Source organism: Diorhabda carinulata, chromosome 8 (genome assembly GCF_026250575.1).
Source record: "Diorhabda carinulata isolate Delta chromosome 8, icDioCari1.1, whole genome shotgun sequence".
In the NCBI taxonomy this organism is placed as follows: domain Eukaryota; kingdom Metazoa; phylum Arthropoda; class Insecta; order Coleoptera; family Chrysomelidae; genus Diorhabda; species Diorhabda carinulata.
The window spans coordinates 23,662,608-23,690,432 of NC_079467.1; the positions used below are offsets into that span (position 1 = coordinate 23,662,608).

Below are 27,825 nucleotides of genomic sequence, written 5' to 3' on the forward strand. Positions count from 1 at the left end.
AATAGCTTATATAATTTATTAAAATTCTTCGTTTTATTTTTCTATTTCGTTTAAATATCCAAACGAAATTCTCAAAAGATCTAGAAACATAAACAAACAAAACAAATAGACAACAAGACCTTAGCTTGTTTTATAATTCCACTACAACCCGCCAGGACCGTCTCCAGAACCAATATCGCAGACTTGTTCGTAACACAGTATTTATACAAACATACAAACGCGAAACACTCAAAGTTTCACTTGAAACACTTGAAATTAGATATCAATATTTCACGGTATCATCTACGATTCGAATAAATCGATTTGAAATCCTTTTGTAAAATAAACTTTCAACGTCGATGCCTGAAAAGTTCATCAATTAAGAAACGGCTAAACCTGTTTTTATTATTCATCACGGTTCGTTTGTGCACTTGACTTCAGAATAGAAAATGAGATTGAGTTTAGACTGGAATTAGTTCAAATTATTTATATATTGGACATAAGTTTGACCACAACTCGATTATACACTCTGAGTTTTATGTATGAAATAACTCATTTATATCTGAAACGAGTCGGGGATATTTATCATGGGAGGTTTTTTTTTTGGTTGACTACAGGATTTTTCAAAGAATATGTTAACCCGGCCTCTGCCTCCTTCTTTTCTTCTGAGGTGAAGCCTTTCCCCAACTGACCTAGGATGGTGCATTCTGGTCTGATCTGGTTAATGACTTTCAGCTTTTTACCTTTTATGGTGTTTAGTTTTCTCGTTGGTTTCCATCTGTTGTAGCATATTGAATTCTAGCTGTTTAGTTAGTTAGAAATTTTAGTTTTTGATTCAATACAAAATATAATTACTCAACAATATGCTACAGAGTTTCCATAATTTTCATTTTGGTTAAGTTAATTAACGAAATTTCTCGTTAGCTCGAAATAAATTCCGCTTTTACTACTTCGAAACGAATTAGATTTCGTTTTATTGTGAAAGATTCCCTGCGATCTTTCCTCTAACAATGTTTATAAATTTAAATGTAATAGCTACTTATTTACGTGGAAAACCAGAATTCAATTAAATATCAGACGTCACGAGGATTATAGGATTAATCTTAAATGAGGAAAACTAGATTGTTCATGTAAGTATGCATGCAGACATATCTCAACACGAATTTATTGAAACAGTAAACCTGATACTTATTTCAGCGACTTCAGGGAACTTCAAATCAAATATTCCATTTTTATTTTAAAGAAAAAACTCACCAACTACAAAACTTATTCCTCAAGTTATTGGTTCTCATAAAAAAGATCGGTGATTATTAGTTTGGCTTAAACAGCTATTCAAGTATTAGTTTCTGAATCTAGAAATATTATTCTATCAAACGAAGAGATTTACGAGTAATAGAAGCAACAGAATACTCATTATGGGAGGCTAGAAAAAACTTCCACAAGTTTAAAATCCCCCCATTCGTAACTCTGAAGGTCAGTGGTTGAAAATCAACAGCGAGAACGTAGTAGCCTTCGCAAAGCACTTACAAAATGTTTTTGCACCTAACTTTACAGATACAGATGAAGATAAAATCAATATCAATCGATATTTGTCTCCTCCATATAAACTGGAACCACCTCTCATAAAAATAGTATCAAAACAAGCAACTGAAGTTGTTAACACCAATATGTCAGCCATTTTGAACGCTTCGTTTCTGTTAGATCGAAAATTTTCCAAAAAACACTTGTTTGTAGGTGTTTGGGAAAGCTCACGAAATTCTAATTCCATACAATTACTCACTAAAACAGATTAAATAGTCACAATTCGATTTAAAATGATCGACTCTATGAAAATGCTTAATTCTGATATTCATTGGATTAATTTCATTTTTAAAATAGTGATCGGGATATATGATGTAAATTAAATGCTTAATTAGTGGATTTTATCGAATGGAAAACTGAAAATCAAGTTATTACATTTATTTCCATATTAATATGACTTGTCAAAACGTTTATTGAAGATAACAGTTATCGTTTAACCGTAATAAATCACGCAAATTAAGTTATATGTACCAACTGGTTGATATACTATAAAACCGACAACTTTTATTTTTTCTATTTGGTACACTGACCATAAAAATAGATCCATAAGCCTCTTAATGCGTAGTTTGTATACAGCACCTATCATTTATATTGTCCAGCAAAGGAAAATAAATCATTTTGGATAATGAAATTATTGTGAAGTCTACTACCTTTGTCGCCAGAAATTTTTTATCGGGAGCCTCGTTTATGATATTATCATTTTGTTCTGGAATAAAAGTTTCCGCCTTTTAAAGCTACATGTTTCTTTGATTAACTTTGGGGAACCGAAAACGTCAAAAAAGATCACTAAATTATTTTGGATAAGCGTGAAGTGAAGCAGATTGAGGTAGCTGATATCCTAGAGATGTCAAAGGAACGTGAATGAATATTCTGAACAGGAGCTGAAATGGGTGAAACAAGGCTCTATTCTTTCCAATCGACAATCAGCCTTGTGGACTGCATGTGATGAAGCAACTTAAGAAAGCGGAAAGATGAAAAAGTCAGATGACAAGGCTATAGAATCAGTATTTTGAATGCGCCTATAGAAATAGTCACCGACTATCTAAACTATCTAAAATCAGTGCGTCCTGTCACAAATAAATAAAAAAGATAGTTAGGTTAGGTCCGACATAATCTCCATTTTCTTTTCTCAGACCTCAAGTGGAAGCTTGATGACAAAAATTGTGTGCCGATGAAATGGTTACAGCAAAACTGAATCCTATTTTGAGGATAAAGTCAAGACGAACTATAATTGTTTGATGTGCTATAATCATTGTATTCTGTTGAAAAAATATTTTTTTTACGCTAGCCTACTAAATTTTTCGCCTATCTGTTCATAATTTATAGAAACAATGTTTTATCTTTAGCCCTAAGTTCGCTATAGTATGCCAAAAGTACATTTTCTTTAGAGAATGACTTAAAAGTTGCATTATCATTTTTTTCTGATTTTGAAACTAATTTTCTATTAAAAGAGACCTGATTTATCATTTATCAAAATATATAAAAAGGTCCAAGGAATGCAAAGTTAGAAAATAATTTGTTTTTAGAAATATTAATTTTTTTTTCAGGATGAGCACACGATTTTACGATCGTGGGCAGTGAAAGATTTCGCTCCAAATGTCGCCCAATACGTTCAAATTTTCCGACCCGAGAATAAACTCCATGTAAAGTTCGCAGAATTCGTCGTCTGCGAAGATGAATTTAAATATGCTTTACTCGCTAATAACTGCACCTGTCCCGGTGCTTCTACATTGGTCACATTGCTACTTCATACTTCAAGGGGCCAGTGAGTATATGTAACTACACAAGCAAATTCTATACATCGTATTTTCGATAATACATCTTTCAAAGACGTTTCATTATATTTGTATGGAAAACACGTGATGTAGCATGCTATTTCTCTAAAAATCAATTCATATAAATAAGAATAGCTCCTTCAAAATTATTTGTATTAGTTATGTCATTCAATAAGACCACACTTTCCATAGTTCTTTGCTCATAGTACCTATTATACGATTTTTTGAACAAAGGAGTAAACCTAACGAATGTCCTTAGTACTTTATTAATCTCTTTGAACATTTAAAGAAAGCAGAAGCTACCTAAAAAATAAAAACAAAACATCCCTCATCACATATTTGAATAATTGAGTCCTGTTTCCTGAACCTCCTCTTCCTCCCATTTTTTGGACATCTTCCGGATTCTCCTTTTTCTTTTAATGTAAACCTGACTTGGTTAATTCCGAATATTAGCCTCCTCCTGAGGTTTTATTAAGACATTGAACTCCAGCTCTCATACCATTTTATTGACGATCTGTCTACATGTTGCGGTTTCTTTGGTTTTTGCTTTTTTATCCATTTCACCCATTTGTTTTCTGGCATTTTTGTGACATGATCTCTTCTATCTTATTTAAGGTCTCTCACTACATCTGAGATTCCTAGTTCCACTCAAAGATCTTATCTAGTCAATCTATTTTCAAGGCACTTAATTGTTTTTCGCGTTTTCGTTTCAGTAGTCCTCATTATACTTTTTGTTCTCAATGTTTCAGCTCTTATTTTCATTACAATCATGGATATACGGATAGATTTGATCTATCGTCTTCTACTGGTTTCAATTTGGCTGTTTGACTTCTTCCAAAAAGCTTTTTTGTAGCTAGTTCCTAGTGGTTTCCTAATTGTCGTAGTTTTCGGTAATTAGCCTTTCAAATTTCTTATCGTCTGTAAGGTCGAATTCGAGAAAACTCGTTCGTTTTCTATTTTTCATCTTCCTTTTCAACCGTTATATCTCATACGAGTGTTGCTACTCAAGTTTGAAGATATGGCAACACTGATATGAATATGTCAAATGTGACGTATCATTATCTTACGGCACAGAGTATATCTATCCTATAAAAACCAAATTTTGCTTTTTTTCTAAAAACCTTTATATCAATATACGGGTTTAGTAATTGAAGCACAGCTTAGCAGATACTTTTTTACACGAAAAAACATTTGTAGAATTTTCCTCGTTAGCCTCGCATTTTTGCCATTTAATTTGACACAAACGAAAATCCCTAGTCTCGACTTTTACAATTTCCAGTGATTTGCTGGTAATTTTTCACATGACGGGTCAACAGACTAAAAGAGAATGATATCGACTTCTTTGTGTTTGGTTCGAATAAATTCACAGAAGTGACTGACACCCACCGAATTCCAAAAAAAAAAAAATAAACAGTAAATGGAACAATAGAAATTTTATGCAACAATAAAAGGAAATTATGATCGTATGGAACTTTACGGCTTTTTCTCCAACTCATTTCATTATTTAAACTTGATTTCTTCACAAAATTTCTCTATCCTGTGCTTCCTACTCCGTCTTTATATACCAAACTTATTTAAAAAATTTTTAACGCTGATTTTATTATTCTTACTGGTTTGGTTCCACAGTTCTTAAGAAATGATAAAATAACCATTTTTTTTTTGTATTATGTTTTTGTTATAGAGAAGGCCAACAATCTCAAGAGGAATGGCATCGTTTATACGGACGATGTTCCGGCAACGAAATCTATCACATCAAATTGGAGGATAGTCGATTCTTTGGAGAATACGAAGGAAAAAGTTTTACTTACGCTAGTTTTCATTCGCATAGGAAGTGAGTTAAATCAATTAATTTACGTGCAAATTCCTTAGAATATATTTTTACAGATATGGCGTTGCTTTAGTGGGAGTTCGACCAGCACAACTTCCTGAATTCTACGAAGATACAATCCTCCTCAATCCCGGACCACGACATATTATGAAAAAAGACGATACTTGCTATTACATGAGCATCACCAAAGAAGAAAATTCTTCTTTCAGCGTCGCCAATCAACAACCTACATCCGGCGAAACAACCGCATTACCTTCGAAAGAAGAGGACAAGACCAATACAGTACCACCGGCTGCACCCAAAGACGGTACCACTCCTCCTCAACTCATTCTGCAAGTCCCCACATGTGTCAGTGAGTGTTGTAGCTTGCGCATGCTTGTTCTCATTATTCATCGTGTATTTATTCACCTGAAAAGGTTTTTGTCATAATTAGATGATTTAGAAATCGAAAACATTTTACGATTTTATTTATCATATCATTGATTAGAGTATTAGAATATAGTTATGAGAAATAATATCATAGCCTAATATTCTTCATCAACCATATTCAATATACAAGGTACATTTGTTAAGAAAATTATGAAATGAAATATTTGGAAACCATTTATCATAACTACGAGGGTTGTTTCGACCTCAAATGTCCGTCGATGTAGTAGAAATTAGAAATCCACCTCTATACTTCTTAAACGAAAAACCAGTCAATGCAGCGGGCCTATCTGCTCCAAAGAAGACAAAGACGTTTTCTTTTTCTTTTTTCCATAATCTATCGCTTATTCTTTCCTCGATAACTTTACTTGTCCCGGCTCTAGGTTGTCACTCCACATCTTTTCTCCGTGTTACAATTAGAGATTCATCCCATTCATCAAAGTGATGTTTTCGCTTATTTCTCAGTCTAGCTTTTTTTCCGAGATCCGCCAGAGAATTCTCATTTCTGCGGACTCAGAAACTTGCTTCGTTTCTGATGTTTCTGGCCTTGTTTCTGATATATAGGTTTGGTTCTTGCGTAGGTGTTTTTTCCTGCATTACTACGTTCTGAAGACATTCCACGATCTTATTTGCTCTGGTTACTCGTTCTCTCACCATGTCTAATATGTTTCCATAGTTGATAAAGTCAAGATACTTGAGTTTCATTCTTTGTTGTATTATTTGACATCCTGGGATATTGTCATGCGTATCATACTGTCAGGTATTCAATAATTTTCGACGATCACCTTCAATTTCGGCACATAAAAGGCGTCATTGGCATAGCACAGGATTTTAATTTCTTTGTCACCCACTCCATAACCGTTCAATAACATTTTCCAGTTTAATACAGTTAAACGCTTTTCTGAGGTCAATAAAGCATAAGAATATTACGTACGTTTCTCAACTAGTAGTCGTAGGATAAATACTGTATCTGCGTTTATCTTCTATTGTGTTCATCGTTTTCTTTGGTCGGAAAAGTGATGGAAATCGTTTTTTTTTTCTTGAGATATTCAGGTTATTGAAGTGCTTTTCCATCAGGATAACGCAAACGATGATTTCAATGACTAAAAATCAAGAATTGTTTTTCGAATCGGTTGATCACCTAACTTATTCAGCAGATATAATTTGGAGGTGGCTATGTTGGGAAATAAAAATGAAGAAAAAATGTTTTGTGTGTTTGTTAGGTCTGAAACTTTTGAAACAAACAACACACGTATTCCATCAGTCATAAGCATCAGCCGTCTGCGCTAAACATTTCTTCATGTATCGTAGAGGTTGTCTCGGAAGAGTCGTACTTCCCTGCTTGTGAATTTAATTAATAAATAATACAAATCGAATCGGTTGGAATCGTGTGTGGAAAGTTTTGAAAAACAAATCACTTCTCCATATCTTATATCGACTCAAATTTTCTTTCTTTACCACAACTTTGTTTTGATTTCAATGAACAAATTTTTGTTACAACATTTGTTCAAATAAATGGTTAAAATGGTTAGATATTAAGTAAGTATAAAATTGAAACGATTAGAATTCATTCGGATTCGATTCGTAGACCCAACTAATTAATATGCACAGCGAGGGTACTCCAAATCAAATCTTCAACTCAACTTTGATTGGCTAGACTAAAGCCTCTTTATTTATAATCAAATTTCCTTTTAACTGAGACCATTTGTAGTGGAATGGAATTATTATATACTGAATATTTCCAACAAAATCCCAAATAATAACGCAACGGAAAAATTGATAATAAAATTTTTGTTCGATAAATATCCCGAGCTTCTTTCAAATTTCAAAAATTTCTTTAATTACTCAGCTACTTTTAGAAGTAATGGTTGATTTTGAATAATTCAAATATTCCGAGGGCTGAAATCAAATTCCCTTCATTTTATTCTCAAACGGGAACCTGAGAAACGAATCAACGAGAAATGTTAAGTTGTTTGATTGGAAACCAATTTTAAAAATAATAGAATTTATACGAGGGTAGTTTAAATATGAATCGGAAAGCTTCCGGAAATGTAGAAAAAGTGACTAGAGTGTGATGGAGATTATCTGGAGATACTGTAAAGAATTTCAACTCTGTAAATTTTTTATAGCAAAATTCCGGTATATATTTGAAACACCTTCGTAAGTTGCTGAAAAAATGGGGTATAATTTGATTTCGTGTTCATAAATCGAAATAAAACCAAACAACTAGATAAAATAAACAAAAAACGAAATGAAACAGCACGAACGAGAAAATAATTGACATCAATAATTAAGATAAAAAAGAATAAAGTCTTAACGACATGAAAATACTTGCCAGGTGCATAAAATCGTAGCAAAACTCTATGGGAAAGTCGTAATCTTAAAAGGAAATAATATTAGCAAGGAGAAGAAGCTTGAAAGCTTGTGACTAGTAATTTTGTTAATACAATTTTCAACGTCCTTAATACTATCAAAGATTAAAGTCTAGTTAATGGCTACATGCTCAATACATTATTTAGTGAAACAAATAGATTTCTATAGTACAATGTGATTCAAATATTTTATTCGCTTTTCAAACCTGCTTATTGTATCCCCCTCGGTTTCTTATTGTCTACCGACCAATCAATTTAATAAAGGGGCAAATAATAACACAAGATTTTAGTATATAAATTATAACTTATGATTATATAAAATAATTTTGAAATTACCTTATATATTGAATATAATCATTTGCTAACAAAAACGGCTTTCTTTCGATGTTGCTCGTTGTTACACGGTAGAAACTTATTAGAAAACGGATTATAGATATGTTGTTGTTTCAATAAAATCGAAGCTTTTTATGTTTCGCACTTGAAAATAGTAAGACATAACCTTGGAGCTCATGTTCACGGCTTTCGTATCAAATAATAAAATAGTAGAAAACTATGTCACCACTGGAAATATCATACTAGTGTTAAATTGCCTATCTGTCATTTATTCATTATTTTACGTTAATTTAACTATAGGCGGATGTAATGTCTAAGAAGACGTATCAAAATATGTCTTCTATCTGATTCTGCGTGCTATCGAAAGAACTGCGATCTGTACGACAACTAAATGCATATTGACAATTTGCTTTATGACTTGAGCCTGCTCCCATACATAATTGAGAATATGAATGAATGAATGAATCAAGAAAATATCACTGTTTGGTATGGATTTTGGACTGGCGGCTACATCGGTATTATTTACTTGCGAACCACGTCCTAACCAAGTCCATTTTTACCGGCTTCTTCAGGTCCGAATTCGATTGTTAGAAATCAAACGGTGCTACGTCCTCGCAGCTCATTCCGCAAGCGATATAAATGTATCGTTATCTCACTTGGAGATGATGTGAAGTAATCACCGAGATTGTGTGATTTAACCGCGTTAGACTTTTCCTTTTGAAGTTGTCTCGAATATCAGGTCTAAAATAACAAATAACGAATCTTAAAGCAAATAGAACTCATACAATCGATCGAATTTAGACTGATTTATACGCCAGCATCATAAAAAATGGTATGTCAAACACACAATTAATTTGATGAATTATTCTAGAAGTCATACCGTTAGCATCAGTTTGTCCACTATAACATGGTGTTGCTCTAAAGTTGTTTTATGCTAATTTTGTCCCATAACCGGCCAGTGTTCTTTTTCCGAAGAGTTCATTTTAACCCTACGATCGTATTATTTTTCTGGTTTCATGTGTAAAGGTTATAGAGAAAAGAGAGATGCCTTCGGGTTAAAGATTTTTATTGTTATTGGAATGAGGCTCTCGTGGAAAATGGTTTTTTCGTTAAAGTGTCTAGGTGATTGTACGACATTTTTATTTCGAGCAATCAGTATTCTGTGGATTCTCGCAATATTTTAGTAGATTTTAACAACGGGTGAATAATTTAACAAATGCAATAATACATAAACGGTATTACACAAAATAATATTCGAAATAATCTCAGTATTCGCGATCCAACACATTAAATTTATTATTCCAGAAATATATCTGTCCATTAACAAATGTATGTAAGTGAATAACAATTCCAATTAACAAATCCTATTATTATTCACACCAATGACGTGCCAGAATGAAATTCATTATTTTAGAAGAATGATCGGCATCCATATTAATATTTATCCGTCCGTTGCAAATTATTCACTAATTAGGTCAAAGGAAACATGACAATCTAGCTCGAAATAAAATAGTTCAATAAATATACGAATGTGACGTTATATACGCGAGGTATATCCACCAAACTAAGTATAAATAGACTATTTCTATCAGTGACAGTGTCGAGCATTCGACGTGTTCTTTGTAATCCTTCTTTATGATGTCGGCGTTAATTGAAACTGCGCCGCTTGTGAAATCGGTTTTCTAAACGCAAAGAAAGTTAAAGTAAATGTTCAAGGTTTATGGACAAAACGCTATGAGTTATTCAATGATAAAAGATTGGTAGAACAGTTCAATGAATAACGGAATAAAGTACACAATGAAGAATGATGTGAACGCGTGTCTATGAAAGGCTTAGGTTCACAATTACTGCTCTTGCTATCAAATTGTTACTGAAAAATTGAAATTTCGAAAATTCTACATTGGGTACCTAAAATTTTCACTGAACACCACATAAAACAACGATTGGGCAACATTTGATACGAGACTGAGATAATTTACCTTCTCGGATAGTCAGGAGGGATGAAACTGGGGTATCTTACGACATCCCCAACGATGTGCACCGTTTTTTCGTGGAATTACGCCGCATATGTTGAAAACGTTGAAGACGTAAAACAAACTATGTTAAAGAATAAAAAAAATTATGAAAAAATTGCTTTTCTTTAATAGGAAACTTTTCAGATAACCCTCGTATTTGTTAAATATACGTAGATTTGAAATTGTAGCTCTATGTTTAATTTGTTCGAATTGATATTGCAACGATCACAAGAAAATCCGTTTTCTTTTCTTTTTTCCGGAACAGCCACGTTTCCTGACAATACAGTGACGAGTGACTCCCGACAATGCCTCAAGGAATCCTCACCAGGATCTATTACATTCGACGTCTCCATAACAGGTGAGTCGAATTTCAGATACGGGGGGATTTAGATAATATATCGATAAGGTTAATTCTGTCAAATAATATGATTTTATTAATTCCATATCTGTCTGTTTGAAGCTTCCAAATATCAGATAGTGCTCTGTGAAGTGGCCAATTTGTAGATCGTCTTCATTACATTGTATCCAGTCTTCTAAAACTTCTCTCTCAAAGTCCACCGTCTTCAAAAAAAATTGGAACTTCTTCTCGTCCTTTTGATCAAACGAGCTATACTGACCTAGCACACTTGGGGTATACAAATATAGAAAAATTGCTGTTATTCAAACAGTTCAACGACTATATTCATAGTCCTCTTAGTCCATCTTGAAACCCTTGTGCACTGCTCATTTAATTAACACTAAACACTACTCTATTTTATGTTCTATATATGTTTCCAAACTGTCTCCAAACTACGTGAATTAATTGTTGAAAGCTGTACAATATTCTCCCCTTCTTATTCCACATATGTTCAATGAGAAATATATATCTGGTGGCCACACTAACACATTAACATCAGTTTCTTGAAGAAACTCCTTAGTTCGAATTGCATAAAGTGAACGCGCTTCAACTTTCTGAAAAATAGTTTGTGATTTCACCAGGAATGTCACCTAATTTCGAAAAGAATGATGATTCTGCCTTCTCAATGGCGTTCTCAGCGCCATCTTGACCATTGACTAGAGTAGTCCTCAGGACTAATCGTGGACCGTATGAAAAGAGACCAAAAGTTCGATGGAAAGGTTATAGTGACAAAAATATCCTACTCTAAATATGATCTCCAAGTCAAAGAATTATTCCTTCTGGGAATAACATTCGTATTATCACAGTCATTATTAATTATACAAATATCTTAAAAACGTATTCTTCTATCGAGAATGGTATCATTTTATCATAACATAAATTTCGTCTTACCCTCGTATATGAAAGAAGATATATATTTAGGTTGACGGTGGTTTATAGGAATCCGTGGGACGTGGGATGACAACCGTACTTATGTGCTCGAGAGTTTTTGGATACTTCCGAAGTATTTCACGAAAAAACAGATTTTTACGATGCATATATATTTTTTTATCAAAAATCTGATCCTTAGAAATAAAATTCTACAATTTATGTGACTGCACGGTTGTATGAAACGACTTCCGTTTGAGATAAATGTACATTAAGGAAAATTGCGATTGAAGTCTCGAAATATTTTGAAAGATTCGCACGTTTTCAATAATCAAACTTCTTTTCATATTATTCGATCATAAATCCCAGTTTATCTTTCATTTAGACAGTATTTCGACTATAAGTTTGACTATACTGGAGATCCGTCGAGGTAAAGTAGACCTTCTGAAACGGTCAAACAAACGAGATCTCCAAAATCCGCATTTCACTCAAGAAGATTTCTTATAATTTGGTTTATTATACTGAATGATAGCCAGCAAGATTAAAAAAATATTCCAAGTTTTAACGACTTTATTTTATATAGGAAGATGGTCCCTGAAGCACCTGGCCCAATAAAAAAATCACAGATATTTTGGAAAAAAACATAGCTGTCGATATAACCACTTCAATATTGGAAAATTTTTTACCACCGAGCCATATTCTCAATTTTGGGAACAGAAAATAATCTAAGGGGGCTAAATCTGGTAGATACGATGCATAAGGAAACAACTCAAACTTCAATTCACATATTTTGGCCATTGGAGGTGTGGGCTAATGCATTGTCTTTCTTCTTAAACAAACGCGGCCATTTCTGCGCTCAAATACTGCAATAAGTTCGCATAATACTCGCCGCAGATAGTTTTTCTTTATTCAACATATTCAATAAAAATTATCCATCGCGCATTCCCGAAAAAAACGACGCCATTATCTTGCCAACAGTCTTTGCCTTCTTTGTAGCTGGTTCTCCTTTTTCAGTCCATTGTTTTAATTGTTCTTTTGTTTCACGTTTCATTCATGATTTATTTTTGTAAAGCATTGCCAAACGTTCGATGGAAACATCCTCATGACGCTGCTTTTGTTCCATCGTGAGAGAACGCGGCACCCATCTCGCGCACAGTTGATGTGATGTACCGCACTTTTGAAATGCTCTTACTATGTCTGCTTTCAGTGGCATACTTTCAGTGCCGCTTTATGGATTTCCTCCGACATTTCTGGACCACGTCACCTCATTTGATATTTCAGAAGCTTCTCTAATGAATTTGCGCTACTTACATGTTTCTAGTCTCTCCAACATTTGAGTAATTACAATATTTATTTCAGGACTCTTCCTTTAAACATTCTCTAATATTCTCTCTTATTTATAATTCCATCTCTCAAATTATACGTCTTTGTTTATTGATAGAAATATCGTATTTCTAAGAAAAACTAACAAATTTTTCCGAATCTAGGTAACCATCTAGATATTCCTAGAAGCGGCGGTGAGAATCCTAACCTCCTAAGCCCCGAGATGATCAACCAGCGTCGAAATTCTCGTAGACCCAGTATTCTCCCTGTACCTGATATGTTCACCAGTAGTACTTTAAATATTGCTCAGGACGCCACTGACGAAGCTGACGAAAGCGAAGACGAACTCGAAGACGATGTGCCTTGGAGATCACCGAGTGAGAAAATAGCGTAAGTGGGAACCGAAATAATAAAAATATGTGAAAATTGATGGTGACGCGTGAATATTTGATAATTGTGAAAGCTAGATTATGAGATTTTCTGAATATATTTGTTAAGTTAGAAAAACTCCGATTAACGTATCAAAATAAATAGTATACTTTCAACACAGATACTGCTTATTCAAATTATATCCTATTTCTCCATAAAATCAATGTTTACTCCCATTTGGAAAAAAATCGATCATCTTTTGATCACTTTAATTGAACCTTTCTTTAAATTTAAGTTTAAGTACAATTTAAAATCATATTATCTAGCTGACACATGTTATATTGTCTTTAAAATGTAAACTTTGCATGATGAGACTTTAGAAAAACTTCAATGGAAGTTTCAGACTTTTAGCTTAGTGCAATAATACCTAACCTATCTTATTATGTATCTCGTTTTTCTATGATCCTCTAAGTAGTTATGTGTGCTTTTCATGTTAAAAATCACCTGAACGCATCCTTTTCCTAATTAATCTAAGCTTTTGTGAGAGAAACTAAATCGTATATTCGTTTCCACTATCATAAATTTACAAATAAATTTTTCCATTTATTTCCACTCTGTTCTAATATTCTCTTGAATTTCATCAGTGACAAGAAGAGTCATATTTATATTGTGTCACATTCCAACAAAACGTCACTTGTCATACTCTATTATGGTGTCGTGGTACTTGAAAATGAATATAGATTTTCCAAAAAAATAACACCTTAATGTGTCTTTCTGACTCTCTAAAGAAACGTGATGGCTCCACTACACTACAAGTTCGAAGCGCGTATTCACACACTCTTCCAACTCTCCGAGAAACAAAAACTCACTTCGGAACTTCTTCGGAAGTCAATCAATCAAGCTTCGTAGTGTAGTGGACGCTTCAAACGAAAGAATACAAATAATTCTGATAAACCAGTCGAATGGTGAAACTTTCTTCGTTGTATATATAAATATATATTTTTAAATATACAAAATTGCCACAAAGGCTTGGATTACAAATCGCACGGTGAAATTGCACAAATGGCTCTGTTTCTTTGATCACTCTGTCCTGAACCTTGCACTCCCCAGGTCCAGTCTTACTCTAGATGATTCTGAAGATTCAAGTCGACTCGCATGGCATGACGAATGTATTCGGTAAGTTTTATTATCTGTCTGTCTTTTTCTGTAGATACGAACGTCAAGGGTATCATTTACTGACATTCTCGTCATCAAATACTTCATTTTGTATTCTAGGTTAGTCAGAGGTATAAGCTGATGACCATTTATGAATGGCCGCCGTGGGGTAAACAAAGTTTCTGTAGGTTGCGCTCGACTATAACTCAAATTAAGTGGTATAATATTGATTAGAACGACATTTTAAATTAATGCAGAGAAAAAACTAACAATTTTTTAGCTTTTTAAATCGGTTATTTAGATCAAGAAAGTAATACATTCATTAGTATTGAATAACTGAGTTTTTGCGCATTTTTTGCTAAGAAAATGCGCTATTTCTAGCGTGTTGTCCGTCAGCGATGTCTCCTTACAGGAAGCATGAAGCGAGTTCGAGTTTTTTGCAATTAATTCTTTTTTAGCTGTAGATGTGTAGAATCGAAATAAATTTTGGGCGTTATTTGGAAAAAATAGCGAAATTAACCTAAAGACGATCCCATTCAATAAATGACATGAATCGACATCAAACGATATCAATAAACATTATAAGACGTCAATTGACGTCATTTTTCATTTCGTGAGTCAATTATTATGAGAATTGCTAAGTAAAAATGAGGAAAAAATTATTCAATAAATAAAATTGTTGATATTTTTCTTGTTTTATATTTCATGGAAACTTCCTATAATAAATTAAGATTTTTGTTAATAATTACTGATTGTTAACAGTGAAAAATGCGTCATAGTCTCTCGCGTCGAGAGTATGGCAGCTTTTTAAGCTTGACGCTGCATCAATTTGACATGGCGCTCGAGTCGAAACTATATCACTGGAAACTACACATAGAGATGATGTTTGAATTGTGCTATTCGTGATATTTGGCTTAAGCAGGTGTAAATCATCTTTATGTTCCACATTTGAAAAACAAACCTATAAAACCTTTGAATTTATGAATATAACAGATTGGAATAAAAATCGCTTATTAAGTTTACAAAAAGAAAAAAATATCTAATGTTGATTTTTTTTATCATGAGGCTTTCAAAACCAAACTTGTCAGTGCTTTTCGTATAGTTTAATGACTCTCAACCTTTTCCCATTTTCAAATAATGTTCACAACCCACAGATTTTTTTATTCTGAATCATCTCTGATTAAATCTAATTCAATGCTAGTTGGGACTGCTAGCTCGTAAATTTATTTTTTTATGTAATTCGGGTATACCGTGTGGATTTTTAAATATAGTCGTTTAACTTCAAAATGCAGAAAAATGATAGTTTAAAATCCATGTTCTTTTTATATGATTTGCCTTGAATATACCCTTGACGTTCTTATTTTTATTAGTCTCTTGATATTCTTTTCTGTCTAAAGCTATCGCAAACCTCTCTTAAACTATAACTTTATACACGATTATATTTTATTGACTTTCACTATGATTTCATTTCCAAGAAAGAACCCGAAATCATAAGATCCAAGTACAGTGGCTAACTGCTACTATGTCGTGTGCGTAAATATCTGAGTGGCTAAAACGGAATAATGTCGTTGTGAAATCAAATTTAAGCGATGTTGCCAGACGTTGTTTTGTAATATGGAGATTTTGAAAATATAAAATAACATATTTGAGAACTCGATATTATAAAAAGTTGGTTCTTTACCCATTTGAAAACTACTCGATAGGTAAAAATTGTCCTAATTATTAGAAATATTGGAAATGAGAGCTCTGAAAAAGGGTTAAAGCCTTCCCTTATTGTATTTTCTCACTTTTGCGTTAAAACAACTACTGGGCTTAGAAGATTTGGACCAAAAACATTTGATCACTGTATTTTTTCATAATAATGCGCCACCATTGAAAAACCAAAACTGAAATAAGCGCTACTGACCTTTTTATAACTATGAAACGTTTGAAAGAAGAAATTATTGTTATGAAAAACAATTTTTTGGTTCCCATCTTAGGATGGGAAGAATCAAACAGATGAAGACGTTTTTCGAAGTGCAGTTTACAATCTCCAAATTTTTTTATGACAACATTTGCGAGTATTTTGACGATAAGCCAAAGACAAAGAAAATATCTTGTCTATCCATGACAGAGGACGTCATCTTTCAAGGCCTTTTAGAAGCTACCACTGCGTTGAGAAAAAAATCTCCGTAGATTACCTATTCGATAATCATTCTATTGTAAAATTTTTTTGGAAATTAGTAAGCATTCAACTTTGACAGCTCAGGATAAATGGGGTCAGATTTTCACTTGTGCAAAAGAAGCGAATACGGATGTGCTAAAAATCCTTCGCTGCAGCGTAGATTTGATAACGGCCAAACTTCTCATAACTTTAAATTTAGAGTTGCACTGATTTTTGTTCAAATCTAAACAAGATAAAGGCTTGAAGGATGAAGAATGAGGAAACTTTTGTACAATTCTTTGTGTTATTTTTTGAATTTATAAAATTTCATTCATTAATTCAGTGTCCCGGATTTCTTTCGTCCGGAATTGGCAACCCTGTTTTATGTTGTTATATCTTTTCACGTTAAAAGAAAGCATCCAAAATAAAGAGTATATTATTACTCAATACTTGTAAATATGTTTTTCCTGCGGTAAAAAAGAATAGAATGTATAAAGTTTTTGTTTACTCATGTTTACTATTATTGATGGTCTGTATGTACTCGTACCTCGTAAATGTATCTAAAAAGTGTGTATAACCACCCTTATATCTATATTTAATAATAATCTACTGTAATTATTTGGAAATAAATGCTCAACAATATAAATTGAATGCATGTGGTATATACTACAATGAATTATTAGTAAATCTAAAAATTGTAAAATATATCTTAGTTCAAATAGATGTGGCTGTATGTAAATGGTAAACTTTCCAACCGAATGTTGCGACAAATAATCAATTACATATATAATTCGCTGACCGGTTTCGATCTCGTTGAATCTCTTCAGAACAATACGCGTCGTAAGATTAAACACGTACAGTAGACGCTCTCTAGCGTCGTACTCATTTCCAAATACGAAGTATCAGTTACGAATTTCAATTCGTAGTCGATCAATACGAAATCACAATAATTTTTAATCATATATAGAAGTTTGAACGGAAAATCGGGATTATAAAAACGAAAATCGTATTTGTTTCACTTGATTCATAATGATTTTCACTGTCAAAATTTCCCCGTTACTCGTAGTTTGGAGGATTATTTTTGCTTATTACCACTAAGTTCTTAATATTTCTTTAGCATCGTAAAAGGCTTCCCGCCGGTCTCCCCTTACATCGGAGTGAGCCCGACGTTGTGTTATCTCTTAAAAGAAAAGAAGCCGCTCTGTTGCCTTCAACTAGCCCAAGTTTGCGAGCATTGCAGTTATCGAAACGCAAGAGATTATCAATGGCAGAACAAAACTATCATTTTGGCAGCGGATTACGCTTCGAACGGTATTTATAACTTCATAATACCATTGAGGGCGCACTTTCGATCCAAAACGTCGCTCAATCCGATAATTCTTTTGTTGGAACGCAGACCGGATGTAGCGTTCTTAGATGCTGTGTCGTATTTTCCGTTAGTATATTGGATGTTGGGATCCATAGATTGGTAAGTTAATATTCATATTTTCTATTTTGATAAACTGAAAAAAATATTTGACAAAAAGATCATTTTTTTTTGTCTAAATATAATTTAACAGTTCGAACGGTAAATGGAACAAAACGGGATGCACTATAATAATAGGAATTCAAATAAATTTTTGTTTGAAATTATTCAGAACATCGAGAACTGAATTAGATTTGTTGCAAGAACCAATAACGCGTTTTACTTGTCATATTTGCTCTCTTGAGAAAAGAATTCTTTTAGTCAACAACAAAGGAAAATATAAAGACGCCATCAGATTTCGATACATGCACGTTTCATCTTACTAAAGGGCTAAATCATTTTGTTATTTGTTTCATTGGATCATAAGAAGAAATAGACACGAGGTACAATAGGTCTCGCCCTATCATTAGGTTTTAAACCTTATTACCAAGGTTTTCGCAACCATTTAAACATATGAAAAAGCTAGAAACGTTAATTTCATAGGTATCTGTCATAATAAATTCACTTTGTGAATAATTTTTTAAATAGTTTCTGAAGGAAATGAAAAAAAGTTTCTGAAGAAGTTATTATAATAGATTTATTGTCAAAAAAAACTTTACTAAACGCAGTATTTGTTTGAATATGATTAAAGAGTGAGGATTGATAGAGTTCCTCATTTTTTAATATTATAATTGATCCTTCTTCAGTTAAAACTAGTGCTACCATTCTTCTGGGATTTCTCGGACTTGTTCTAGTTTAGAGGGCATCTAGAGATTATCCGGGAAGGGCTTAATTTGTAGGCTTAAGCTCAAACATTGTTGGTGCGATATACTTTGCACATGTCATTAATAACCATAGACGTGATTTACTATCAGTAGACGTGGATAGAATCTTAAAAATGGCTGCTGATAAAAATTTTAAAGAAGTTAATGATTATTGAATTAAAAGAGTTACCTCAAAAATTGTACGACTAAATACTAAAATGGTCTCAGGACTTCTCAGATGCTTGTTTTAGGTTTTAGGTTCTGTTTTGGTATGTTTCTGGTACATTTAAAATGAAAAAAACATAATTAAATTTGATTTTCATCTTTTCTATTACATTGACTATGCGTAAAATGTCCGGATTCTTTACCAGAAAATCCGGGGTTTTCACTCGTCCTGTCCTGGCTGCCAAAGTTTACAGATTGGAAGCCTAGTTAAAACGAAATAGTTAATATTTTTCATATTTATGTCAAATATTCTATTTTTATTTCAATCAAACTAATGAATGTCGACGAATAAAGTTCGTGAAATTTAACTAGATTTGACAAATTCCTCCAAACTCCGTCTAATAATGGATTCCTACTTTCTTTTGCAGTTAATTTTATTTCTCAATTTTCTGCTTAAATGCATTTTTTTTACATATTCAACAAAATTTATTATTAAATCGTAAAAAAAGTATATTGAAGGATCGTAAATTTCTTTTCAGTTTAGACGATCTACTTAGAGCTGGAATAACTCTTGCCGAAAACGTAGTGGTTGTAAATAAGGAATTGTCGAATTCTGCAGAAGAAGATTCTTTATCAGATTGCAATACTATTGTAGCAGTACAAACAATGTTCAAGTAAGTTATTTCAATAATATGCATTTCAAAAAAACAATAAATCTTTCAATCTTCCAGTTTTTATTTCTTGCACTTACTTAAATAAAGTTTAAAACTAAGAATTTCTATGAAAATGATAAATTTGGTCTTTAAGAATGATGTCAATAATAGATGGTAAGGATGACAAAGCTGAAAAAGTCAATTATTACATATGTGTGAAGAAAAGGAGATTCAAATTGCATTTCAACGGCACTGTTCCCGAACTGAATAAGTACTTCTATTAGGTCAGTTTGTTTGGATTCCTGCGAGTTAATTATTTCATTTAAAAGTTCTTGTTTCCGCGTCAATAATTTACTTTCTTAGTTTTTTATGTACATTGCATTACAACTGAATTATATGACAAAGCAGATCACTCATGATTTGCATTTGCAATTTCAAACGTTACCAATAAAAACGTATAGACATCCTCTTAACATCATAGTAATTCTCCTTTTTTCTACAGTGAAATTTTACATTTTATATAAAAAAAAATCCCTATTGACATTGTCACAAACTCAGAACTTTCCAACTCACGATTTACGACGAAAAAATTCGAGACGCTTTATATACAATATTACTTTGGAATAACTGAAACATTTATTGCCTTTAAACAGCCTTCAAAGAATTTCGACTTGATTTTTCAACATGATAACTATTCAGTTTGTAAAAATGTAGAAAAGATACACACATTATTTTTTTATATGAAATTCTGATCACGACTGCCAGTTACAGTTTTTTCCTTTCCAATAATGTGATTTTTTTTATGATTTCACATTTTCCACAGCAAATAATGTTTGTTTTCGCGCATCGGGATATTAGAATAATGCAATGTGTCTCAAAAGAACATTTGCTTGTAATGCATCATATCTGAGTATTCGTAGGTTTATAGCTCAATGTCAATTCAGAATCAACGACTTGGAAATGTAAAACATCAAAGTTTTAGTCATTTAAACGATGTACCTAGCAGCTAACTCTTTCTAAAATGGACTTGGAGACGGTAAAACACAAAAAATCAAAATCAAGGACTTCAAGAATTGACGAAATCGTTAAGAGTTTATGTTCATGAGGATCCGAATCTTTTAATTCGGAAACATGTGTGCTTTAAAAGTTTATATACCCATACAAAATTCAATTAGAGTAAGAACTGAAACTCCAGAATGCTATTCAATAGGTTCGACATTATAAACCACACCTTTTCGACGTTCAACATCTTCAATTTTTTGAGTTGTAACTTTATTCCACGTATTCAAAGCGCTGTGATGATGCTCTTGGCACTAGAGCTGCGAAAATTACTGTCTATAACCAAACAACATGGTTCCATCAGGCGAAAATTTCCCTGGAATGCTAATCTGGTTTGGAATGAAGATCATTTCGATGAATTCAGAGCTTTATGTAGTAATTGCTGGTACCAAATTTGCCAAACTTATTGTCTATAAATTAACAAGAGAGTTATAGCAGATCAGTCCAACATCATATCCTTCGTTAATACGTGAAGTTTTTCCCGGAAAATTGATTTGTAGAAGAAGCGACATAAACTGCTTACCTTTTATTTATTTTCGCCGTCAATTGAAATCACAAATATTGTACTTTAATATTTAATAAACTTTTTTTCCGCGAAATTCTTATTTTTCATTTAATAGGTACATAATTGTATATAATTAATATTTTTTGTTTCAGATTCTTTCCCAGCATCAAAAGTATAACTGAACTATCTCAATCGTCAAATATGAGATTTATGCAATTTAGAGCTCACGATAAATATGCTCTGCATCTTTCAAAAATGGAAAAAGTAAGTTGATTCACAATTTTCAATAAAATAATAATTATTTTCATAATTTGAGTGAACATTTTTCTTCGATCTCCTTATATAAGGTCAGCTGGTAAATTCATTTACGTTCTCTCCCAAAAATTTAGTAGAAATAACCAGCTGCGGGGTTGCCAGATGTAATAAAACTTCCAATTTTCTTGATAAAAATTGAAAAGATAATTTTTTTATTACACAGTAGTAGTAGTAACAAGGATTTTTCACGTTTTAATTTGCTTCTTTCTTGAACACGTGCTTAAACAAATTTATGACAGCGTACAGGATTAAATCGAGGAGCAAAGGTGACATTGATCATAATAAAAAGGCTTAAAATTCTATCAGCCTTTACCTATCGTTTATACAATATTTGGTCAGAAATGAATATTTATTATTTTTGTACAATAACAATTAGTTTAGTCTAAAATAAATGACACGATTTTTTCTATCTGAATAGTACCAGAGCATGATGAAAATAGTATCTTTACGTAGTGCCGGTATTGGAAGTACTAGTTTTCGAAATTTCTTCTATTTTCTAGCACTGCATGGCTTGCGTAAACAATTAATCAATTTTAAAAATTATAAAGATAATTTAACTTTCAGTTAGCATCTGCTAGCAGTACTAGAAGCTACTATTCACAAGACTCCGATCAAATATTGGTAAGCAGAATATTAATGAGATAATAAGGAATGTTTTCGAGTCTTGCATGCAAAAAATAGAAGAAATTTATATGAAGAATTGATATTTCTTAACATCCAAGCTAACACGCATAGCCGATTAAACTAGTTTTGCAATTACATTTTATAACGTAGCTGAACAATTTTTGTCTCTTGTTATTAGATATATGACGTATATATATATATATCTTGTACTGATGAGCTGCAACTACCACGAAACCGATCTAAATATAAAAGGATTGATTTATTTTACTTTTGTTGACTTGATGTTGAATGAAAACCGAAAAGAATTCAAAATACAAACACAATCCGTTTAAAAAGAATCTTAAAACTAACGTACAAAAATCATTTTGATATTTTTAGAGGGAAAAAGAGAGAGGCTCCCATATTTCTTATATGTTTCGACTGCCTTTCGCAGCTGGCAGCGTCTTCAGTGCAAGCATGCTGGATACATTATTATATCAAGCATTTGTTAAGGACTACGTCATCACATTTGTACGGCTTCTACTTGGTGTCGATCAAGCTCCAGGATCAGGATTCCTCACATCGGTATGTTGTACAATATATAAACACTTTATAAATTTCGCGCGTCGAAAATTATATTGTTGTTAATCTCCGAGATTTGCTCGACGATTTGGTTCACGTGCAATTTTTTATTCTCCTTAATTCCTTTCATTCGCAATCCTAGTGTGACATTACAGCTTTGTCGGGAAAGATTCGATCGTTTTGGTCGCGGTATTGTTAATGACAACATCGTTCAATTTCAAAATTTCTAATTTCGTATCAAAATCAACGCCTTATTAGAGACTTTTAGAGTAAAAAATTTGTATTGGTGCCTGTTTGAATTAGAACCACAACTGGTTTTCAGATGCGAATATCAAAAGATGACATGTGGATTCGCACGTACGGTCGTCTTTATCAAAAACTCTGTTCGACTAGCTGCGAAATTCCCATAGGTATCTACAGGACTCAAGATACCTCGATTTCGGACTCTTCTCATGTGAGTATGAGCCAAACATCATCTCCTTGGTCATCGTGCGTGCGTGTGCCGTCGGTGAGTAAACAGAAAACAAAAAATTTCTTTTCTATCCATTCTCTTCTTATCGGCACATAATGTCTCTACTTATTTACGTTTGCGATAAAAATATTTGCAGACATTGTAGTGAATGTTAAGTTAAGATAATTATTAATAGTGATAAATCATAACAAAACTTTTTAAACGGGCAAAAAATATCAAAATCTTTCCAAATCCATAAATTCACTAACTTTCCGTCCATTTTGTAAGGATTGAACTTTTTTGATCAATGATATAGGCGTATTCCACTTAAAGCTCACGATTGTTATACCCCTTGTATAGATCTTATCAAGGTCATCTTGAACGACCTTAGATGACTCACTGGACCCATAAAAAAACCAACCAACGAGTCAAAGCAGGCGTTTGTTAAAGAGGCGATTAAAACTAGTAATAAAACAACTCGCATACATAAGATTTCGTCGATACCGAAACTGTGGACTGAAAATGCAGTTAGCTTTGTCAAAAAAAATGTAGCCTTCAATTCATGTGTGTAGATGTTAAATTAAAATTTTATACAATGCTCTAAATGCACATTCCACCTAAAACATAAAGCAATACAAAGATCCAATGCAATGAAAAGACTCAAAATGTATCGGTCCATAGTATTCGTGGATCAAGCTCTGATGAAAGATCTCATATGTGCGACTTTATCGGTTCGGTACTATTTTCATCGTATACAAGTGGTAGTTCTTGTGAAAATTTAGTTGCCTCTGCATTAAAAACCAACCGAAAAATGTCGGCTAGATTACGTGATCGATCTAAATTACCTTTTTCGTCGTCTTTGTCGAAGGTAGTCCTTTTGTTTTCTGTTGCATTTCTATCAAAAGTAATTTTATCATGATGTTGTTTTATTAGTACTTTTTAAATCACTAGAATATTGCAAATATTATTTATGGCAAATATATTAACTAACACTAAACAAAATTCAATAGAAAAACCACATTCTATCTTATCTCTCGCTTTGGAAAATATTCACAAAAACTGCTTTGTTTTCTATTCGTTAAGTTCTTGTATATATAAGTTAAATAAGTTTTAATATTAAGTCCCTTTATATCTATTTTTTGTACTGTGTTTGTCCACAATCAGCATCAATAAAAAATATTAATTAATTCAAATCGTGGACGAGTCTCATCAAATTTGTCAGTACTTATATTCATAAGAATATAACCTAACTAATCAATAATCATATTCCAATTGTTACATCAAGTTATTATTAAACAAGATTTGTTAAAGGATATTTGCTAAATTATTTAAGAATGTCAAACTAATCCCACTGCACGCTGCATCTCCTAGTCTAGCGTCTTCAGTTGTCTACATACTGAGCATTCTAAGTGATAATTTTTCCGCCACGGTTTCTAGTACTTTGTGAAGAGGTGGGAGACTTAGAATTACTTCTAGAAGGGACATGATTTCATGATCCCGATTGCACATATGCCAGCCACTCTTTGTACCTTCCAGATATTGTTCCTCGTGGTATTCCGACTAGTTCTAGTGCCCAATATGTGATGATTGGTCTCACAAGATCTTTGGGTTACAAACCCAATTTTTCCCTGTCAAGTTTCTGTTTGTTCCAGAGAAGTACCTGTACTAGTTGTTTGAGATTATCGAATACATCCCTGGGATTATGCTTACTGGAGCCAAAGAGAAATATTTTGAAAAAAATTGTAAGTAAAATAAAGCCAGTAAAGATGCAATACTCATATGAAAATTGAACTGAAGCTGATAACAAAAAAAGTTGTAGTTGAGGAAAACTTGTTCAACTTATATTACACAAATTGTCTTCTACATTAACTTTTTCATTCAATAATCCTGCAAGTATTTGAAAAATGATAATTATTGATGAATTATGCGAAAATTCGAAGGTATACTTTTTGGGTTGACAAAATTTTACATGTACATATATTTTTTTGTGACAGCACACGCACGTTCGATTTGTAAAAATATCTTTCCTAATACACAATGATTCTATATATTTTTTTAAATTTTCGAATAGATTAACCAATATATTTTAAGAAAATTATATAATATATCATTTTGTAGGTTGTCACAACTATAAAAATTTGCACTTACCGTAGATATTTCCTTCCAATGAATACTTTTTGTAAATATTACCCTTTATTTTTTTCATTATCTTTGTGGTAATATCATGCGAATAATAATTTGATCTAATATTTCATAATTGAACATTGTAATAAACATTTATTAGTACAATAATTAATATTTATTGAACATTAATAATTGCAACATTTAGAGCAAGTTCAGTTTGTGTACAATACAATTTCAATATATTTGAAGTTTCTTTTTTAATATTCATTATCAAATATGACTACAATATTTTGAAACTTACGTCTGCAATAGAGTTTAACTAAAATTCAGGTGTTCAACACATAAGGCAAAGTTTGAGGTTATAATTTAGCATCGTTACACTTTTTGCAGTTTTTTTTCTACTTACGCAGATTTTTAAGTCTGTATTGCAGCCAAGGGATTTATTTACAAGCAATTTAGAATAACTGAAGTTTTATTTTTTTTGCTTCATATAGTACAATTTCAATAAATTCACCTTTTTCATATTGTATCCTTGATAATAGGTTTAAGCTTTACAGAAAAACTATTATTAGAATGTAATAGTCTGTTCGTATTTAAAAATATATCAATTAAGACACGCAATTAATAACATAACCGATGCCCGAAAACTTTTAACATGATGTGACACCTTGTTAATTAATTCTCATTGAACAGGTGCTTGTTGAAAACAACAAAAAAGCCGTTGGCAAAAACGATTCTCTACGATGTACAACAAAATGCAAACCAAAAAATTATTATACATTCTATCTTCCCGAGAATATAAAAAAAAGTGTAAATCATTTTACAACAATATTGAGACTATTGATAGAACTTATACAACCTTATATGTATATCGTCTTTATAATACAGAGTGTCATAAAAAAAGCGTGATGGGTTGTTTTCATCAAATTTTGTTTCAAATTAAAAAAAGTAACATAGAAGCTTACAAAATATTAAAATATGTCTATGGGGTTGTTTATACAATAATCATGAAGGGCTATGACCAATTTCGAAATAAAAATGAGTCATTTATATACGAGGAACTGTTGAGACAATGAAATAATTTTCATTTACTTTGTTTCTATTAAGATAAATCATTGTATTTTTTATTTTACCTTCTCGACAATGAAATAAATGTATCGATCAACACCCTAAGCCCTAAATCAATACCTATAATAACTTATTTATAATTACTACAGCTGAGCAATAATAATACTTTTTGTTTACATCAATTGAATATAATTTTTATTACAATGGTCAAAATTGTATGCATTCGACTAAATAGTCGAAAAAAAAGTAGTTGCACGTATCTAGTTTGCCGGCTTCCTTTTTCGGTAGATTGACGAGGATCTAGGACCGGAAAGAGTAGGTGTCACTTATCGACCCAAGGAAGGAACGAACTGTCTCGGATGTACTAATAGACGGACATCGTTGGTAAGTATTTTGTGCTATAAATCTCATTTTTTCAATTTCATTTCAATTAATTTTCGAGAAAAACAAAACGCCCCTCAATTTTAATCAAACCATCTTGATAAATAATGATATTAATTCATGGTAATAAAATCCACTGTTTTTGGTTTACACAATTTTTCATAAACGAACGGAAATATTAGCACAAACGTGGTTTGTTATTATGCATATCTTCTGAAAATCATCGAATGCATTTCACTCTCCCTTTTAAGGACTAAAGTATTTCTCTTTTGGGACCAAAATATTTGTTTGAATGGAAAACAATTAAAAGAGTGATGTCATATATAATAGTGCCAAAGTCAAATCGTAAATACAAGGTATATCCACAATGTAAATTCTGTTTACGGAGAAAATGCCGTGAGTGATTCAATGATGAGTCAGAAAACTCGATGAAGGACAATAAAGAACGATGTGAAGGCCCTTGATAAACTGGTGTAGGTATTAGAAGAGAAGCTTAAGAAAAACCGTAAGTTTACAATCAGTGCTCTTGCTACGTAACGTTGCTGAAAAACTGAAATTTCGAAAATTTCGCTAACGTTAGTTATCCAAAATTGTTGCTGAACAATAAAAAAGAACTGATGTGCAACGCACTTATTGACACGCTATGAGGAAGATAGATGGTGATGGTTTTCTTTTTCTAGTAGTCACAGGGGATGAAACTTGGGTTTCTTACGATACTAAACATGCAGTTTTTTGGGACAGAAAACACATTTTGCTCATTGATTGATTGATTGAAAAATTGCGCCACGAAATAACGAACAAGCACCGAAGATTACAGTAAAAATGTGTGGTTTATTCTTTCCTTGGTGGTCAACTATGATAACGAGCTGAAAGACCATGATATCACAAGGATGAAAATACAGGCAGCAACCTTCTATGAAGAAGAAATACAAAAATTTGTACAACGCTATGACAAGTACCCAAAAAAAGTCGGAAGCTATGTAGAAAATTAATTTAATAGTTTTAGATTTTTGTACAATAAATATTTTTCCTGTATCTGTATACGTTTTTTTATATAACCAAATAGAAATAACTTTATTGATATACCTAGTATTTTATATAATATATATCTTTCTTTAAGAAGTAACTATAACTTTCAACTTGCACCA

At 32.4% G+C, this 27,825-nt stretch overlaps 1 protein-coding gene across 1 annotated transcript in view; it reads left to right on the plus strand.

The window, feature by feature from the left end:
- LOC130896925 (potassium channel subfamily T member 2) overlaps positions 1 to 27,825 on the plus strand; it is a 179,460-nt gene that overhangs the window by 140,662 nt on the left and 10,973 nt on the right. The window contains exons 13-25 of the mRNA XM_057805320.1: positions 3,108 to 3,325; positions 5,017 to 5,166; positions 5,220 to 5,515; positions 10,575 to 10,667; positions 13,061 to 13,286; positions 14,376 to 14,441; positions 17,681 to 18,031; positions 19,476 to 19,610; positions 21,306 to 21,417; positions 22,033 to 22,089; positions 22,471 to 22,656; positions 22,976 to 23,161; positions 26,585 to 26,680. Of these exons, the coding sequence (XP_057661303.1) occupies positions 3,108 to 3,325; positions 5,017 to 5,166; positions 5,220 to 5,515; positions 10,575 to 10,667; positions 13,061 to 13,286; positions 14,376 to 14,441; positions 17,681 to 18,031; positions 19,476 to 19,610; positions 21,306 to 21,417; positions 22,033 to 22,089; positions 22,471 to 22,656; positions 22,976 to 23,161; positions 26,585 to 26,680 (2,172 nt within the window). The remainder of the gene's footprint in view (positions 1 to 3,107; positions 3,326 to 5,016; positions 5,167 to 5,219; positions 5,516 to 10,574; positions 10,668 to 13,060; positions 13,287 to 14,375; positions 14,442 to 17,680; positions 18,032 to 19,475; positions 19,611 to 21,305; positions 21,418 to 22,032; positions 22,090 to 22,470; positions 22,657 to 22,975; positions 23,162 to 26,584; positions 26,681 to 27,825) is intronic.